Genomic DNA, 18,407 nt, shown 5'->3' with positions numbered 1-18,407 from the left:
TCAGCAGATGATGAATAATAAGGAGTTTATAAGTGAAGGGCTAAAGAAGCAACAATATTTTTTATTCAAATATTTTGGCCATTGTGTTTTTACTTGTACTACATGGCATTTCTGACAGTGGGCACCTGACTACAAAGAGAACTGACTACTGGGATGATAATTGGACTAATGGCAGCAAAGAGCATCAGACTGAGGAAGTAGAAAGACAATATTGCTCCAATGGAAGTGGAATGGTTTACATGCCTGTCTCACATGGTTTCCTCTGAGACTGTCACATTCAGACTGAAAAACAGAGGGGACTTATTTGGTGACATCTGGAAGCCTTTTATGGATTACTACTACCACCACACACAAGTTTAAAGTACTCTTCACTCCAATATCTAAACTAGCATCAATGTAATATCCGTCCATACAGTAGATGCTGTTCCTTAAAAATATTTGTAATTCTTTGCCTCTTCTTTAGAGGTTAAACTTTAGTATGCATTGAGCTAGGGATTTTCTCTTCAGTTATGAGCTTATGTTTCTTCTCTACTCCCTAGTATATGAATGCATGTAAGGTTTCTCAAATGAACATAAATTGGGAACTGAAAGGTAAGTCACCCTGGGTCTTGGTTTATTATTTCTGGTGGCAAATTTTTAAATTTATTTACATATGTTTTTGTATGAATCATTTTGAAGATAAAACACTATTTTTTGAGAACAATGGCCACACAGAACTGGAGGGAAAACAAGTATAAATAAAAAATGTCTTAATATCCATTAATAATTTGACATTATGGACATTTTAAGAATATCTCAATTATGTAAAAATCCTTCTACAGGATTTAAATGCTGTCCACTGAAATACATTTCTATTGAAGATAATGTTCCTAACCTCAATCAAAGGCTTTGTTCCATTGTAAGGCCATGAAAAATACCAGTGTGAACAGAAAAACCTTGAACACCAAAATGTAAACTAGCTAATTTAGTTTTCATATTATACCTAAGCCACATCAGCCTCAAACCTTCTACCTTTGACTCCATGATAAACCTCAATAAGGGATCTGACAAGCTAGGTTGCCATATGCAGGCTAACTTTATCTTCAGATAAAATTACTTTTAAAATTAGATTACTTTTATTTAGATCCTTAATATAGAATAAAGTGCCTAACTAAGCACGCAATCCTGAAAGCTGTTACTATTTTACTCAGGTTAAATACTACCATAACTGCACAAAGGGTAGACAATTATATAATAAAACACAGATTTTTCATTTTTGGGAATCAGGGCCCACTGTTGTAACAATGCTAATTAACTTAACTGGTGGAGTATTCCTAAATTCAGATAACAAAAGTGGGTCAACATATTGTTTACTTCTTTTCTGAGAGCAAAGCACTAACTTAGTCATGTTGACCTTCTCAAGCACAAACTGCAAATGTGAGTCTTTGATGGACCCAGTCAATTAATGTTACAATGCACGTCACAATAAGTGTTTGTGGAAGATAGTCTTTTGGGACTGCAGCCCCAAACCTTGAATAAATTCTCTGGTTTGCACTTGAAATGCCCTTTGGGGCATTGCTTCTTCAGAGTCCTGGCTGGGTACTATGGTGGGTGGTCAACATTAAGCCTACAGTATTTGTAAACTGCTTAAGGCTAGGTACAGACATTCAAAATGCCCGAGGCAGAATCAATCTAAGTTATGCAGTTTTCTGTTAAGGGGCATAGTTTATTTCGGTGGCAAACAGAACACACATTCACCCTTTGGTGAGGGGAGAAAATCTTAGACCGGGTTCTACCATTTTAAAGCCAGCCTGTGTGCACCAAATTTCTGTTCTGTTACGGGTATAAACTGGTTTCCAATCACTTATACCACTAAAACTGTAATGTCTGTACCTGGCCTAAGTGATTTCTTATGCATGTACATACCCAGCAAGTATTCAACCATATCTGCATATTTAGAGTCAGATCTTATGTTTTACTTGTACAGAAAGCTAACACAGCTAAGGGGAACTAAGCTAGTTTCTATCAACTCTTCTGCATTAGATTTTTCCCATTTCTCTCTTTCAACTATGATTCAATACCTCCAAACTTGCTTAGAGCTTTAAACACAACAAAAACACCACATACCACATGAGTGTAAAACTAAACCTCTGCTCCATATTTCCAGCTATTTTAAATATCAAGCATGTACCACTGTGTAGTTTCTTCTTGCATACCGGAGAACAACCGTATAACAGCAGTCCCTTAGGACTTCATAAAAATGAGATCTGAATCTGTATTTTCCATGGCTATTTTAGTGAAAAAAGAACAAAACATGCAAGATTTCCTAATGACAGAAAGCTGCTGTATTTACCAAGACACTTCTGAAAAATCTTACACTTTCATTTTACATTCACATGTGCACCGTATGTTAATAGATCATAAACATTATAGGATTAGTGTAGAGTATCAAAGAATTTAGAAATGAAAAAAAATCAATTAATCTGCTACAAATGCAGATACGACTATGAAACTAGCTGCCACGCCAAAAGCTAGTTAGCATGTAGCAAATATTGAAACTTGAATATACACAAACTAGTCCAAAAATGCCTTTCGTTAAATAGTGGCTGTCCTGATTGTGCCTGTAAGTGACTATTTACAGGCAATTGTACTACATCTAGAAAGATAGGTAAACACTTACAGAAATCATAACTCAGAAGGAGTCACTGCTTTGACAAAAAAAAATCCTTTTAGCTTCTGGGATGGAATCTAACATTTTGCTATTGTTTCTTTTAAATGGGTGTACAGACCCATTCCCCAAACTTTTCTATTCCTTGATGATTGCAAGCATTGTATTATTACAGTATCCATGTATCTGCCGTCAACACTGATTTAATTCTAGATTAGTTGCGGAGCTGTCTTTTATTTATCAAGGTCATATCTTGATGGCTGCACAAGCTTAGATAAATCAGGTGTTAAGTAGGCACATCTCCAAGGAACCTAGAAATTCTCTCATCTGCAGTCCTCAGCATATCTTATTATTTATTGCCAAAGAAATGACTGATTAATTTTGTCATCTTTGCTCTGTGTTTTTTGCTCGGCTGAAGCTGCCTGCCCTCTTCTGCAATGCCTGATCAGACCTATTTAAGTTGATGCCTTTGATCGTAGACACTGAGGAGCTTGCTGATTTAGGCTTTGACTAAACATTCCTCCATTGCAATATTTATGTGCAAAATCCTAAATGATAACAGGCAGTCAATGTAGATAACAAAAACTTGTGTTTTCCACTATTATACTGATACACAAAATAGCATCTCTTGTACTAGAATCTCAGGTCTACATTTAATGTAAGGAAAAATACAAACAATTTTTGCAATTTTTATTTTGATCAACAGTTCATTTTCCACAAATAAATACCTGAGGTCAGGAAATAATAGCTTATTTGGAAAATCTACCTTATGATCTATAAAAGATGCTATCAATTTTGTGTGCACTGCAACATCGTTTTTAGAAAATTGACATAATTTTAGTATTAAACTATTCCAACACAAAATAATCAAAATAAAACAAATAAATAAAAAGAAAATAATGAAGTTAAGCACTGTGAAAAAAAAATCTGCCTCCAGCTCTTATTAATCACATTCCAACACCAGAGGCTGAAAGTACATCAAACTGCACCAAATCCTTTTCACATGACAACCTCATAAATTATTCAACTCATTAGTATCACCAAGAGGCATAAAAATAACATCAGTGTTAAGGATGTTTTCTCACAGAGAAAGGTCAACTAAAAGTTTCAATATTAAAATCCATAAGCACAAGCCTCTGATAAGGAAGCATAACAAGGTAAAATCTTATTCCTCCAGAATGCTGTATCTTACTCTTAGCTTATTTATGGAAAAGCTGTACATCAGATACATTTCATTTAATGCTGCCAACAAAATAACTTTCATCTATTGCAGTCTGACACCCAACCCCTGAGTCAAGCTTGCATTGCCTCAGCAATACTTTACCTTTATTTCACCTTTATGTTAAATGCAACAACAGGTGAACAGTCACTCTTGTATGTTGAAAGATTATATACCAGAAGCGGCACCACCTTAAGCTCTCTGTTTCTTTCAATTTTGGCCCTCCTTTGCAGTCTCCTTCCACTACAAGACAGCTAGCCTATCACTGTATGAATACACTAAACTGAACAACAGCAACTACACAAAATGAAAACAGCAACCACTTCATTTATTGCAACACGGGGAAATTTCATGTGATGAGAAGCTTTTCAATGTTAGCTTTAACTTGTATTTAAAAGTAAAATTTTCATTTAATATCCAAAATCACTATTATTTTGTGGTAAAAGTGAAGAAAAACTATATATTTGTACGATAAAGGAATTAAACTAAGTTTGCTGAGATGCAAGGCAAAATCCCCATTCATTTAAAAAATGGTGCAGTATTAGGCACTAAAAAACAGTGGGAGGAATTATAAATCAGCTTTCCTCCAGCTTTCAAGTTGGTTTAAGATCAGCACTTTTACATAGTAGCAGGCTCCTCAAAAATTACAAAGCTTGTGTAGAATAAAACAGAATCTAGGGCTACAACTCACATTTGTCCCTGAAAAAGACCATAGTGATAGTTATGCTCAAATCAGTAGCTTACTATCTGCCACTGTATTCAGTGAGTCTATACTGAATGCTTCACAGGAAGTTGAGGGGAAAAAACCTACATCATTTTGTCAAATCTGCAATACTACATACCACTGGGAAAAACTGTTCTTAATCCCTGCTGCTGATCATGCTGCTACTATGCCCTGAAGTATTACATCTGAGTACCTTTATATTTTAATAAATATTAAATTACACTTGCTCATGTAATTGCACAAGTAGATATATGCTTACATGCCAGACCTAGTTTCAAACTTACCACAAGACATTTGATTCAGTAATGACATGAGGTGAATTGCATAAATTAATTAGAGCTAATTACATCCAAATATAATCCAAACTTCCAGTGACTTTATTAGGAGCTTTGGCTCCATATGGACTGTAAAATTTAGCTCATTTTTGTGCAAAGTAATTTTCCTTTCATCAATTTTTGCCATACATCTCTTTAAGTTTATTTGAGAGTAATTTCAAGTCAAAGTTACATTTATGGCTAAATATTAGTGAAGGTGAATACTCAGATCTTTTTATGTTCAATTGCAAATACAAAACAAATATAAATTAATAGGGTTTGAAGACCTCTTTCCATCCTCAAAAACTTCCTCCAGAGAGGTCTGGAAAATGACACAAGGTCTAGGCCCGGACAATATATTTCCTCTGAGACGAGGCCAAGTGTCCAGAGGCCATCCAGTTTCCTGCAGTTCTGGTGACGTGGAGTCACAAGTAACAGGCTGTCAACAAAGGCCTACCAGCCCTTCAGGGGTTTAGAAAGTAGATACAGTTAATTTGCAGTCAATACAATATTTGGCTCACGAGCACAATTCCTAGGCAGCCTTAAAACAAGCAGCGTTATTTAAGTGTTTATATATTCCACAATTTGTAGAAGAACATTACTCCCACTTGACATGATGCCCAGCTATTGCCCTTGCTATTATTTTTTACAGCCAGTTCCTCACTGAGGAGTCTTAAATGGAAGTTTTATGCTGAAATATCTTTCTGTCTATTGTCATTTGACCATGCAGGAAAGTCAGGTTTTACTACTTATCCCAATGTTTCAAAACCCAGTGGTCAACCAGGGTTGGGCAGGTGTCAAATGTCTGATGCTAGGGCTCTGGAGGACATTTCACAACTTTCAAGAGCAATTTATCTGGCCCATTAAGGAAGGGGCCGAAAAAACTCCCGCTCCAGTTTCCTTCAACATTCACCTCAAGAAAAAAATGGCACTATTCTTAGGAGTCCAGTATGAACATGGAAGATCCATTATAAACCTTTTATTTAAATAAAACAAGAAAAAAGAGAGAAGCTAAATGAGTACTGACCATATTCCACAGCAGCTTTGAGGAGGGCATCACAATGAGTAGATCCAAAGGCATTGCGAACAAATCGCCGCCGCCGCCGCAGATCGTCTTCCCAATAATCCAAGCGCCAGAAGTCATGCAGTTGGCTACAAAAATAGAAAATGCACACACATCAGTACTCATCACAGCTTCAACTGCAGTTCTGCATATTACACGGTGATTTCGAAGTTACTTCTCTATTTCAGGAAAGCGTTCCTGCAAAAAAAAAAAAAAAATATATATATATATATATTACTAAACTATGCAATGTTCTAACATTTCTTTACTTGTATTTAGCCATTAAAGAGCTTGGCCCTGCCTGTCTCAAAATGTTCTGCCTGCTGCTAAAAAACATTAATCACACTGAGCCCATTAACAAATGCAGCATCAAATTACAAGTATTAATGGCACAGCTTGCTTTCTTTTACAGTGTTTTTAACAAGGCTTGTAAATCATAGAATGGACCTCAGTGCAAATAGTTTGCAATTTAATGACTATGGTCCCTTAGCAGACTGAACTTAGATGTATAAAATATTGCCCACTTGAATTTTGTGGAACTATGATTAAACTAATGTGCTGAAATATTCATTGAAATAATTCCCCACTGCCCCCAGCAACCTGAGAAAATTGCAATTTTATTCATTATTAATAACACTGAATTAGAGCTGCAAAAAAATTCCACCATGTGGTAATTGTCTTGGTAAATTATTATTCCAACACTAACAGAGTACTTGGATGATTTTATAGCTTCCAGCTAATACAAGCCATTAACAACCATGGCCATCTTCATGTTACACTGGCATTTTGCATTCAGAACCAATATTAAAGTTCCACAAAATGACACAGAAACTACTGCTAATCTACACTGACTGGGAAATGCAATTCACATTGCTGTTTGGTGTTCAATTTATCTTCATTACTAAAACTGGCACTTGTTAGCTCTTTAGTAAACATCCAAATAATATCAAGAACAACATTCCGGTGGAATATTTCATTCACCGGTCCCAGATTATGAGTACATTCTGAGCATGCACTGTAAACCACTGTCTGCATTACGAGCACCAGCAGGCACTTCCAGAGGTAGTATGACAGTGTACAATATCAGAACAGATCAAATAGAACCTATCTGCAGCATTTTTCACAGGTCCATTATATGCTCAGCCATGGCCCAACTGTATTGTGTTCCCATTGATGGATCAGCAGTGGGAATGGATTGTTGCCTGTAGTCAATGCCAGACTCGCTTGGCTTTGCATGCTAAGAGTGCAAGGACTAGACTTATACCCAACTGCTGTACAGGAGTTCAGAAGAAAGGGCTCAAAGGCTCCTGGCGCAGAAACAAGGAGCTAGGTACAATCCAGCCCTCTATTTTGCACCTTTCATACAAAGGAACTTCAGGTTTAATATTACCAAAATAGCACAAATCCTAATAACATATTTTATGTCTTTGTTAATTAACAAAATAATTTTTACTGTAGAAGAAAGAAAATGTATTTTTTAAGTGTAACTATTGAAAGGTTAGCAATATCCCCTTTCTAGGTCCTGTTTAGAATTGTAAACTATCATGGAACAGAAGTAACAAAAACACATTGTGCAAGTGGGGGGGAACACATTTATGTTTTAAGCACTTGGGATTTTGTGGCTCTGCTAAAGTGTCCATGCTGCCACCTATGAAAAGTCTATTAGGCTGCATAGAATGACATAATATTACAAAGATAAAAATGTTATACTAAAGTAGCATTTTTGTATACTGTGGAGGTTAAATATACTATTTTAAACATGCTCCATAATTAGTAGGGCTGTGCGAAGCTTTGGTAGCTGATTCGATTCGGAGGGGATTTGGCCTGATTCAGCGGCTGAATCTCCGAATCTTAATCAAATCAGAAGATCCATTAAGAGGTCTGAATAGAAGCAGAAGCCTCTGAATCAATTTGTAGAGATTTAGGGCTGATTCGGAGATTTGGCCATAGGCTATACAGGTTTCCCTCGCATAAAGCAAACCCATTTTATAATGTAACAGTGTAACAATGTAATAATGCAATATAATAATAAAACAACTCACCCTAGCCGCCACTGCAGCAGTCTCAGGAGTGACCAGTACCAGCTGCAACGAGAACGGTCAGTGGTGGCGGAGGGTGCCTCTTGCTGTTCCATGCCCCCCAGGAGGGCTGTGGGGATGTCAGGCTCTTTTTGGGGGTACGTGCCCCCGGATCTGTGCGCAGGATGACAGCAGGTTGCTGCTGCATGCTGGGGCTGGCAGTGGGACCAGGTTGATTCTTCCTGGTGCTCAGGGCAGGCGCGCCAAGTTCTGGGAACAGCCCAGCGCCACCACCGGCCCCAGCCTGCAGTGGCAGCCGGCTGTTATCCCGCATGCAGATCCAGGGGAGAGCCCAACACATCCCCCCAGCCCACAGCCCTCCTGCGGGGAGGCACAGAGCAGCAAGAGGTGCACCCTGCACCCATTGACAGTTCTCACTCCAACTGGTGCCAGATGCTCCCAGGGCTGCTGCAGTGGGTGGGGGCTAGGGTGAGTGCAGACAAGCTGCGCCATGTCCTGTGCAACCCAGGGCTCCACTTGCTGCCACTCCCCCCAGCCCCTGCTGCAGTTGACACCAGCTGCCTGCACTACAGCATGGCACAGCCCAGGAGCTAGGGTGAGGGGGGACAGGCAGAGCCCAGTGCAGGAGGACAGCCTTGGGAACGGTACCCCTCCCCACATCCCTTCCTTAGTCCCAGCCTCCCTCCCTCACTACCTGGGAACATATCCCTATCTGTTAGGGCTGTCCAAAGCTTTGGTAGGTGATCCGGCAGCTGAATTCCCAAATCTGAACTGGCCGAATCGAATCAGGAGAGTGATTTGAATCACCGAATCAAATCACAGTCCCTCAAATCAGCTAAATCCGAATCCAAATTGAATACTTGCTGCTTTGCACAGGTCTAAAAATTAGCCCATTAATTTCATTGTTTTCAAGAAGAAAAACCCCTCTATAATCAGGGATCAGCAATCTACAGCTCCAGGTCTGGATCCAGGCTGCAAAGAGATTGGATTTAGCCTGTGAGGTAATGGAGGGCTCATAGGGGGCCCATCCCAGCAGGCTTGCTCCCCTCATACCCTGTCCCCTCCTCTGAAATACTCTGCTGCTGTGAGGGGTGTCCACAGAGTCACTAGCTAGGGGTTAACAAAGTCCTCTTACTACAGCCACTGTCTTATTGCTGCTGCATTTACCTTTATATTGAAATCAGCAATCTGCAATCGGCAGCAGCTGCAGCAGTGGGGTACCAGAGAGGGCGTACATCTGGTGGCTGCTGTGTTAACATTGGGTTTCTGCCTGTACCAACACTTCCCCCATGGTCTCTCATGAGGCACGAGGCAGATAAGAGGACTGGAGTTATTGGTATGCAAGCCCCATGCTGCCTCCATCAGTGGTGAACTAGGTGGAGATCAGGGGTGGGACTGGTACAGTGGTGTAATTAGGATGGGGTAACAGAAGCAACCACCCCAGGTGCTCACAGGGGTGGGGGGTAAAAAAAACCAAGCAACATCTTTTGCCACTGCTGTGTGTTTTGCAGTTGCAGTGGCAATGGCAACTGGAAGTTGCCATTGCCTCTATATGCAGCAGCAGCCCTGGGCGCCCGGCTGTGTTCTTGTGCTGTTGGATTGTTAGCTGCGTCACAAGCAGCAGCCCAACATTGTTTAAGGTTGCCAACTCCTGCTCTATATTATCAACCAAGACAAGAGATAAATACCTTCCAAAGCAAGCATTTTAATGAAAGAATTAAGAACAAATAAGATGGTAATAGTATGAAGTCTACTTTAGAGACTTCATAATAATACAAAATAAGACTTAAATCCCGAAATACAAAATACAGGCTCAAAATCAAAGTTTTGCAACACAAACAAACCAACCTCCCAATTTTAGTTTTTCCATTGCCCTCAATCACAAAATAAGTAGTTTTTCACAATGTAGCTTTTGCTTCTCCTTACATTTTTCTCTTTCCTGAAAAGTTCCTGCAACATCACTAAGGTAAAGCTAAACTCTTGTGCCTCACATACCCTGCTAGTCCAGAACCAATATCATTCCTGCAAGGTGCTCAACATCAGACCCATATTAGTTAATATTAGAGTACTGCAATAAAAAGTAAGCTGGGATTTTTGTTACTCCTTAATACACAACATAATTCCTGTCTAATGCTTTTCAAACACTTATTTAATTAAATAAACACAGAAGTAGAAAGCTCTTCATTGGAGATGGCAACATTATCTTGGACATATGGGAAAATAGATAAATGTGGCTTAATTAGACTGCAACTTTATTAACTCATCTAGGAACTATCCACATAGAGGGAGATTTACTGAATGACTCTTACCCCATGATAACTGGCCCACAGTCAAATTCTGAGATCCCGGTACCCTTCCTTTCATATGAAGGTGAAAAAGTTATGAAGATTAGTAGGGTGAAGAAATGGGGAAGTATTGTTTTTGCTGCAGGGGACATCAGGAATCTAAACCCCATTCTTCATCTTCTCCCTATTCCAACCCTTTGTAAAATGAATATTCTGCACTGACCACATGCCACCTGATACCCTCTGATAACATGAACCTAGCTGCAAGGTCCTTGAGCTGCTGTGGGGAAGGGGAGGCAAAGCAAAAAAAAAACCCAACCCTCCCCCGCCCCCAACTAAAACAAGCCTCCCAAAAAGCCACTAGAAGCTCCCAAAAAGGCCACAAAGCCCAGAGGACTAAAAATACCCTGCTGGTATTACACTACACTTGTCCAAATTGGGGGAACTGCTAATCCAGGTACCAGGGTGATTCAGGTTGAAGGGCTTTCCTCAATTATTTAAGTACTAATGGCTCACCTGAGTCTAACCAGCTCACCAACCTGTTTAGGTGATGCAGGTCTCTCTCTCTCTCTCTTCTGGTCTGCTATGGGCCGAAGACCCTCATGGAAACCTGTTTTTTTTCCTGCTAATTGAAACAAAGCTCCCTGCCTCAGAGATATTAGGTTCTGTCACTGTAATGTGGTTCCCAGCCCACTGCCAGTGTCTATCCTGAGAGAGACACTCAAAGCTTAGCTATTTGGCATCACTTAGGAAAGTTAAAATGTATCAACTAATGGTACAAAGTCAGTGAATATAAATTAAAATAAAATATGTTAAACCCTGATGTGGATGCTCTCATACAGGAATAAATGACCTTGATAGGCTTAGAAAGTGGACGGATAAAAACCTGATGACATTCAATATGGAAAAATGTAAGGTACTCCACCTCGGGGGAAAAAAACAAACACATCACACTTATCGGCTTGGCAGTGCTACACTCGTTAGCATCACAGCCGAAAGGGACTTGGGGGTCATGATTGACCACAAGATGAACATGAGCCACCAATGCGATGCTGCAGCTGGTAAAGCAAACCAAACTCTGGCTTGCATCCATAAATGTTTTTCAAGCAAATCTCAGGATGTCATCCTCCGGCTGTACTCAGCCTTGGTGAGGCTGCAGCTGGAGTACTGCATCCAATTCTGGGCTTCACAATTCAAGAAGGATGTGGAGAAGCTTGACAGAGTCCAGAGGAGAGTCACACACATGATCAGAGGACAAGAGAACAGGCCTTATAAAGAGAGGTCAAGAGCCACGGGACTCTTCAGCCTGGAAGAGGGCAGGCTCAGGGGTGACCTGGTGGCTGCCTCTAAGTATATAAGGGATATACATCTGGATCTGGGGGAACACCTGTTCACCAGAGTGCCCCAAGGGATGACAAGATCCAATGGTCACAAATTCCTCCAGCACTGTTTTAGGCTGGACATAAGGAAAAACTTTTTTACTGTCCGAGTCTCCAAGGCCTGGAATAGACTCCCTCCAGAGGTGGTGCAAGCACCTACTCTGGACTCTTTTAAGAAATGTTTGGATTCTTATCTTGCTGGGATCCTTTGACCCCAGCTGACTTCCTGCTCCTGTGGTAGGGGGCTGGACTCGATGACCTTCTAAGGTCCCTTCCAGCCCTAATCTCTATGAAATCTATGAAACCTTAGATAGCTGTAATTTGCTCTATGGAATCATCTCTCCTGAGCATTTGCATGGGGCCTTAACACTAATTTACAGGCTTGTATACACTACAGAAGATAGAAAATCAGAATCATATATAGAATAATCTACCTGTATAGCTATGTCAGCATACCTCCATAGTAGGTATGCCAGCTAAAGGGCTTTTCTGATGCCAGCATCCCTGTATCAGCCCTGTGAAAGGCATGACAAAAGCATGTTTTCTCTCAGAAGAATGACTTCTACATTGGAATTTTGGTGGTTTGCAAAACTGTTGTATAGCTCAAACTCAAGTGCATCAACTCCACATCTTTGGTTGAGTCCTTTTTTCCCTAGTGTTCCTTGTGAGAGATTATAGCTTTATTGTAATATTTCTGTTTTAGCTGTGTTTGTGTTATAATAATATTGTATGCTTCAGTTTCCCTGACTACCTTTTACATGGGGAAAGAAGGGTTAATGGAGGCTCTACTAGGTCCCAGAGCTGTCTATGTGCAGATGAGACAAGATGGATCTCAAGCAACAAGGCATGTTGATGCTTCAGGTGGGATTGGTACTCATCCTTTGGAGGAGATACCCAAGAGGCACAAAGGACAGCATCTCAGTAGATAGAGCAGCCATAAAAAATGGACAGTGTTGGCTGTGAGGGGGAAGAATCTGTAAAGACTGCACAGTCAACCAACTGTGGGGCTCTGGGCTATGCTGACTGGAGAAGGAACTCGAAAGCTGAGTAACTTTGGAGTGCTCAGGGCTGTGTAGACTGGACTGTGGACAGAGGGACTTCTTAACCCTAGGCACATCTATACGAAATGTCAGTGGAGGAGTTGACTAATTAGCTCTGCAGTAAACATCTCGCATCTACAGGTGAAGTGGTATTAGGCAGGAGTAAACTAATTTACTCTGCAGCAATGAATGTGTAGATGTTGGATGGGCTGGCTGGGCCATAAGGGTGCTTCAGTGTGGGGGCTGCCTGATGGCACCTTCGTGCCCCAGCCAGCCCTTCCACAGCACATTGAGCCAAGTCAGAACAGCCCTGGGCTGGCAAACTGACCCTCCCCGCCCAATCCTCCTGCCAGCTAGGGCTGTTCTGACCCAGCTCAATGAGGTACACTCCCAGGCGCACATGTAAACATAGCATCCAGGAAGCAATAAACTCCGGTGCAAATGTGCCAGAGTTTATTACTTTTTTACTTAACTGAATGTGTAGACACGGTCCCTGTGGAGGAGGCAGAAAACTTCTGGCTGTAAATGGCTTTATTATAGAAGAGCTGTTTGTTTTCTTGCTTGTTTGGGGTGTATTTCTCCCATCAAGAGATAAAGTCTCTTCCTCAGGAGCTGAACTAGTAGATAGCTCTCTGAAGCAGGGCCATGGATAACTAAGCTGTTAAGTATGACCATCCAATGCAAGAATGGCATGGGCATAAAAGAATGATCAGAACGTAAAATGGAATTACAGATGCTTGTGAGGTAGGATACTGACACCTGAGCAAAAGTTTTATGGACCTTAACCTACATATTCTATAACTTACTGTTTTCTCTTTGCGCATCACAGTAGACCATGCTAATGAATGGTGGTAGACACACCCATCTTGTCTTATTGAGGGTAACAAAGTAGAAAAATAAGAAACTCGAAATCATAGTGATTTTTGAATTGTTGATTTTCATCATAACTTCTATTTTACACTGGGGGGGGGAGGGGCATCGCCTTCCCCCAACGCTCTGTTATGCTACTTCTTTCCTGGAATCAGGGTAAACTTGTTAGGAAGGAAAAATACTATGGATGCTAACCCTAGCCTAAAGCTCAGAAACCTATCTGGCTGAAAATCCAGAGACAAGGAATACAATTCCTTACATTGTTACCATATTATGACACTTGGATTTCAAAGTGATAAGCATCCTAGTGACAGGCACCTTAGACGTACTTATGGTCTATAACAATGACCTATGAAGAATTTCTCAGGAATGCACAATTTCTTAGGACTCTGTGTAGCTAATATTTTGGGTTAACATCTCACCCAAAGGATGGCAGCTCCTCAAGCAGAACTGTGCCTCCTAACCCTATGCTAGGCACTGGTTTAAAGCTGACAGAGAGAAGAGTATAAGTGCACTGTGCATATCCTCTTCCTGCCACACTTGCTTTTTTCCCCCCGAGAGCTTAAGCATTCACTTGGCTTTGTTTTTATAATGTATTAAGACATCACAGCTTGTCTGCCAGCCAGAGTGCATCTACCTTGTATTGTAAACCAATGTCCAAAAAACCCTGAACTGCATCTTATAGACAGATCCAATATTTCCTGTTACATAAGGTCTCAAAACATACATACATTTAGGATTTATTTAAGCATATCTTGATCTGTGCAGAGGTATGCACAGTGATTTGCAGCTACTTCCTTCCTTTTCATACCTGAAAGATTTTTTCTTATCTGTCATGATTTATCTTTTGCTGATTCCTAACAACACTATTTTTATTTCCTAATCTATACTAAACCGCAAAACAAACAAATAACAAAGAAGATTTTCCCTTTTTCAAAGTCTTAAAAGGCAGCATACTTCTTGATGTAATTAAATGTGGAACAAACTGCTATGCCTATTCTACAGCTGGGATATAAAACAATTATCAACAATAGAAATAACTACCATGTGTATGTATGTGTGTATATGCACACATGCCTTCTGAAATTAATTTAAGTTACATAGGAGTTGGACTAAAGGCAGGAATAATTTCATGTCTATTAAAATGTGTGCATCAGGTTTGGACCACCTTTACTATGTGACTGAAAAGGAGAAGACATAAATTGTAACATTTTAATTTATGAGTGCAGTAGAACAGTATTGCCTAATGTCATTTCTTACCAACTGGAAACTCCTAACTCTGAGCCCTGTCAAGGGGATGACATTTAGTTTAGAAAAAGGAAGAATGAAAAAAAATGTATATGCGAATCAAAACTATTTGATTTTCATGAAATACAAGAAAGTCTGAATCAAGCCACTTGAGTAATTTATTTCTGTGACAAGCACAATATTTCAAAATGGCCTGCATTTTTAATAGTATATATTTAATTATTAAGAATCTTTATTTCCATGGCCAACTTGATTATATGTAATTTCTCACTTCATCTTATCTTATATCACTTAAGTGACATTCTGTGTCAGGCCTGTGCTAATGAAAAACTGCATGGCTATCCATCTGTAATGGAAAAATGCATCATTGTGTCAAAAAATGTATAACCGCCATTTACATTTTTGAAGAACCAAAAGTTTATAGTCTCCATTAACAACCAATTTCTGTTAGTCTGGTACATTAAAGCAAAGGGCAAATTTTACATACTGCAGAAAGGTATACATTTTTCATCCCTTTAATTAAACAAACAGTATTCCATAACTTCACTTTAGAATAGATGACCTGAAGAAATCTTGATAGATTAAACTTAAAAAAAAAAAATCTTTAAAATATTTTATACACTTTTCTTTTCATCATTTAAGAGTAAATAAGAGCCATCCGTGAGATGGTGACAACAGCTGTGTACACACACATTCAAACAATCTGGGAGAATTCTCCCAGATTTCTTCCTAGAGCCGTGTACAGACATTTGAATGCTGAGTCCCTGAAGAGCGGAGAGCTTGCAGTGCTGACACTGTGCAGTAGGGGTGGGGGGTGAGGGAGCATCTCAGCCTGCTTTGCAGGCTTCCTTAGTCTGTCTGGTAACAGCTTTGATTAGCTGCCCCAGACTGCCCCCATGGTCAGCCTGTTTCCCTGCAGCACAATGTGGGGATTGTGAAGGAGGCAAGTCCTGCTCTCTGCTGGAACAGCAGGGTCCAGCATGGAACACTTCCCCTGGAGGGAGGGGGAAATGCTGCAGGACTATGTTCTCTTTAGAGACAAGCCACTGCATGTACAGACATTTGCTCTCCCAGGAAAAGCTATCCTCGGTATGATGTTCCCAGGTTATTTTTCTCCTGGAGTAACTATTTTTACTGTTGGAGAAAAAGCCTGAACATCTGTACATTTGTGGTTTCTTCTGGGAGAGCAGTGACCCTCCCAGGAGAGACTGAATGTTTGTAGTTTTACTTATGACTCTAGGGCACTTGTTAAAAATTAATTTGCAGTGGTTTGGTATCTAATTAAAAGAAGGGGAAAGAAGGGAAACTTTTAGTTTCATTGCTTTGATAACACATTTTGGAACGATGGGAAATTTTAGTAAGATTCTTCTTGTTGGAAGTACTTTGCCTTTGTTAAGCATCATCCCTTGGTGTACATGACATTTAGAGACAAACAGCAATGTTCAGAAGTGATATACCACAATGTGCTTTGCAAAGAATACTACACAGATCTGGTATTGCACATCAATCTTCATCTAAATTGGATATTGGGCGTCTCTTAATCAATGATTGCTAAGCCCTTCACATTGAATTGCACAGGTGTGATACAAAGAGCTAGGTCCAAAAAAGGTCTTAGGTTCCTAATCTGTCCTACATGTTCAGTAAAAACACTTAAATGTTTAAAGCTCAGCTGCTATGCATGCCCAAAACTTCCACCACTTTGGCTGAGCCAAGCATTTATGCTCCCATGCTTTGCACTAAAGTTGTTTAGGATAGACACATTTAGCATGTCAGTCTCTTGAGGGGCCTGATCCACTGGACATGCTCAGAGCACATCCACATCAACTAACACCAATGAGGTGAGCATCCATACATGTTAAGGGACAGGAGGCAGTAGTGGGGATGGTGACCACCCTTTATATAATAGCCTGAAGCACCCTGCTCTCCTCCAGGGACTGTTGATGCATTTTTTCATAAGAGTGATTGTATAAATGAAGAAGGGATTAGAACTTAGGGATTTTCTTTCCCTGTCATCCCCAATCAGGGAAGTGTTCTCATTACCGAGTTACAGAAAGATACCTTTTTGCTTCATGAATTGTGTATTCCTTTTGCATAAAGGTCTTCCTTCAACAGAAAGCGTAAAAAGCACCAACAGGCTCTAGGCTCTAGCCTGGTGGTTTGAGTATTCCCTTGTGAGGTGAAAGATGTGGGTTCAAAGCAGTATCTATGAGTGGGCAAGTGGGATGCAAACTCCAGGTGCTGCCTATTGTGTGTCTGCATGGACCTAAAGGGATGCCTCACTCCCTCATTATCTTCGTTATACTTGTACCTTCCGTGCCTCAGGTCCAGAAGCTGGGAGGCCAGAATAGCAGCAATGGTGCCTTGTGCAGGAACAGCAGCCACAGCGTCGTTGCTGGGTGGTGAGGAGATATATGTCGCCTTTTTGCTGCTCAAAATTGGTGTTTAAATGGCTGCTCAACACGCCATGATAAAAAGGGAGGTGAAAACTCTCCCCCTGAAAAAGCAAACCTCTGGCCACTGCTCCTGCACTATGAATTGAACCAGCCAGGGTACAGTATGAGTCAGTTATACCTCTGGTTTGAAGCTCCTCAGCTTAAGGTGGGCCCATAACTTAAGTGTCCCAATACTTATATATGTGCTCTAACCAAGAAACTGTTATCCAAAAGATGGGTACCGCTTTCACTACACCAAACCTATCATTTGTACACAAAGGATATCTCCTTAAGCATCCCTAAACAGAGGTTTCATGCTATGAATCTTAGTGCTACCTGCAGTCTGGAGTTACAGGCCTACATTTGTGCAAGAGGTGGAATTTCAGAAACAAACCCCATTCTGTCTCCTGTCAACTGGTTTTTGACATCATCCACTCAGCAGGTTGAGTGTAGGTAAAGTCATAGATTCATAGATTGTAGAGTCAGAAGGGACCACAATGGATCATGGTGTCCGACCTCCTGCCCCTGGCTGGAAAGAGGACCGAGGTCAGATAATTCCAGCCAGGTGACTATCTAGCCTCCTCTTGAAGACCTTCAAGCTAGGTGATAGCACCACCTCTTTTGGAAGCCCATTCCAGATCCTGCCCACCCTTACTGTGAAAAATGTCTTCCTAATATCTAACCTAAATTCACTCTCAACTAGTTTACACCTGTTATTCCTAGTCACTCCCTGGGGCGCCTTAGTAAACAGCTCTTCCCCTATTCCCCGTTGACCTTCCCTAATAAATTTATAGGTGGCCACAAGATCTCCCCTCAGCCGTCTCTTGTGAAGGCTGAAGAGATTCAGCTCTCTCAACCTCCCCCTGTAGGGGCTATCACGAAGGCCAGTAATCATGTGAGTGGCCCTCCTCTGGACCCTCTCGAGATTCCCCGTGTCCCTCTTGAATTGTGGCGCTCAAAACTGGACACAGTACTCCAACTGTGGCCTGACCAGTGCCGCATAGAGGGGGAGCATCACCTCCTTTGATCTATTAGTCATGCATCTGCTAATGCACGACAAGGTGCGATTGGCCTTGTTGATGGCCTCGTTGCACTGCCGGCTCATGTTCACCTTGGAGTCAATTATGACTCCAAGATCCCTCTCTGC

The 18,407-nt window shown here is 40.8% G+C and overlaps 1 protein-coding gene across 1 annotated transcript in view; it reads right to left on the bottom strand.

Annotated features, from left to right (window-relative positions):
• Nucleotides 1–18,407, bottom strand: part of NBEA (neurobeachin) — an 827,350-nt gene that overhangs the window by 107,305 nt on the left and 701,638 nt on the right. The window contains exon 42 of the mRNA XM_025215995.1: nt 5,932–6,056. Within this exon, the coding sequence (XP_025071780.1) occupies nt 5,932–6,056 (125 nt within the window). The remainder of the gene's footprint in view (nt 1–5,931; nt 6,057–18,407) is intronic.

Source organism: Alligator sinensis, unplaced genomic scaffold, assembly GCF_000455745.1.
Source record: "Alligator sinensis unplaced genomic scaffold, ASM45574v1 scaffold1014_1, whole genome shotgun sequence".
NCBI lineage: Eukaryota > Metazoa > Chordata > Crocodylia > Alligatoridae > Alligator > Alligator sinensis.
This window is presented reverse-complemented; position numbering and strand designations above follow the sequence as displayed.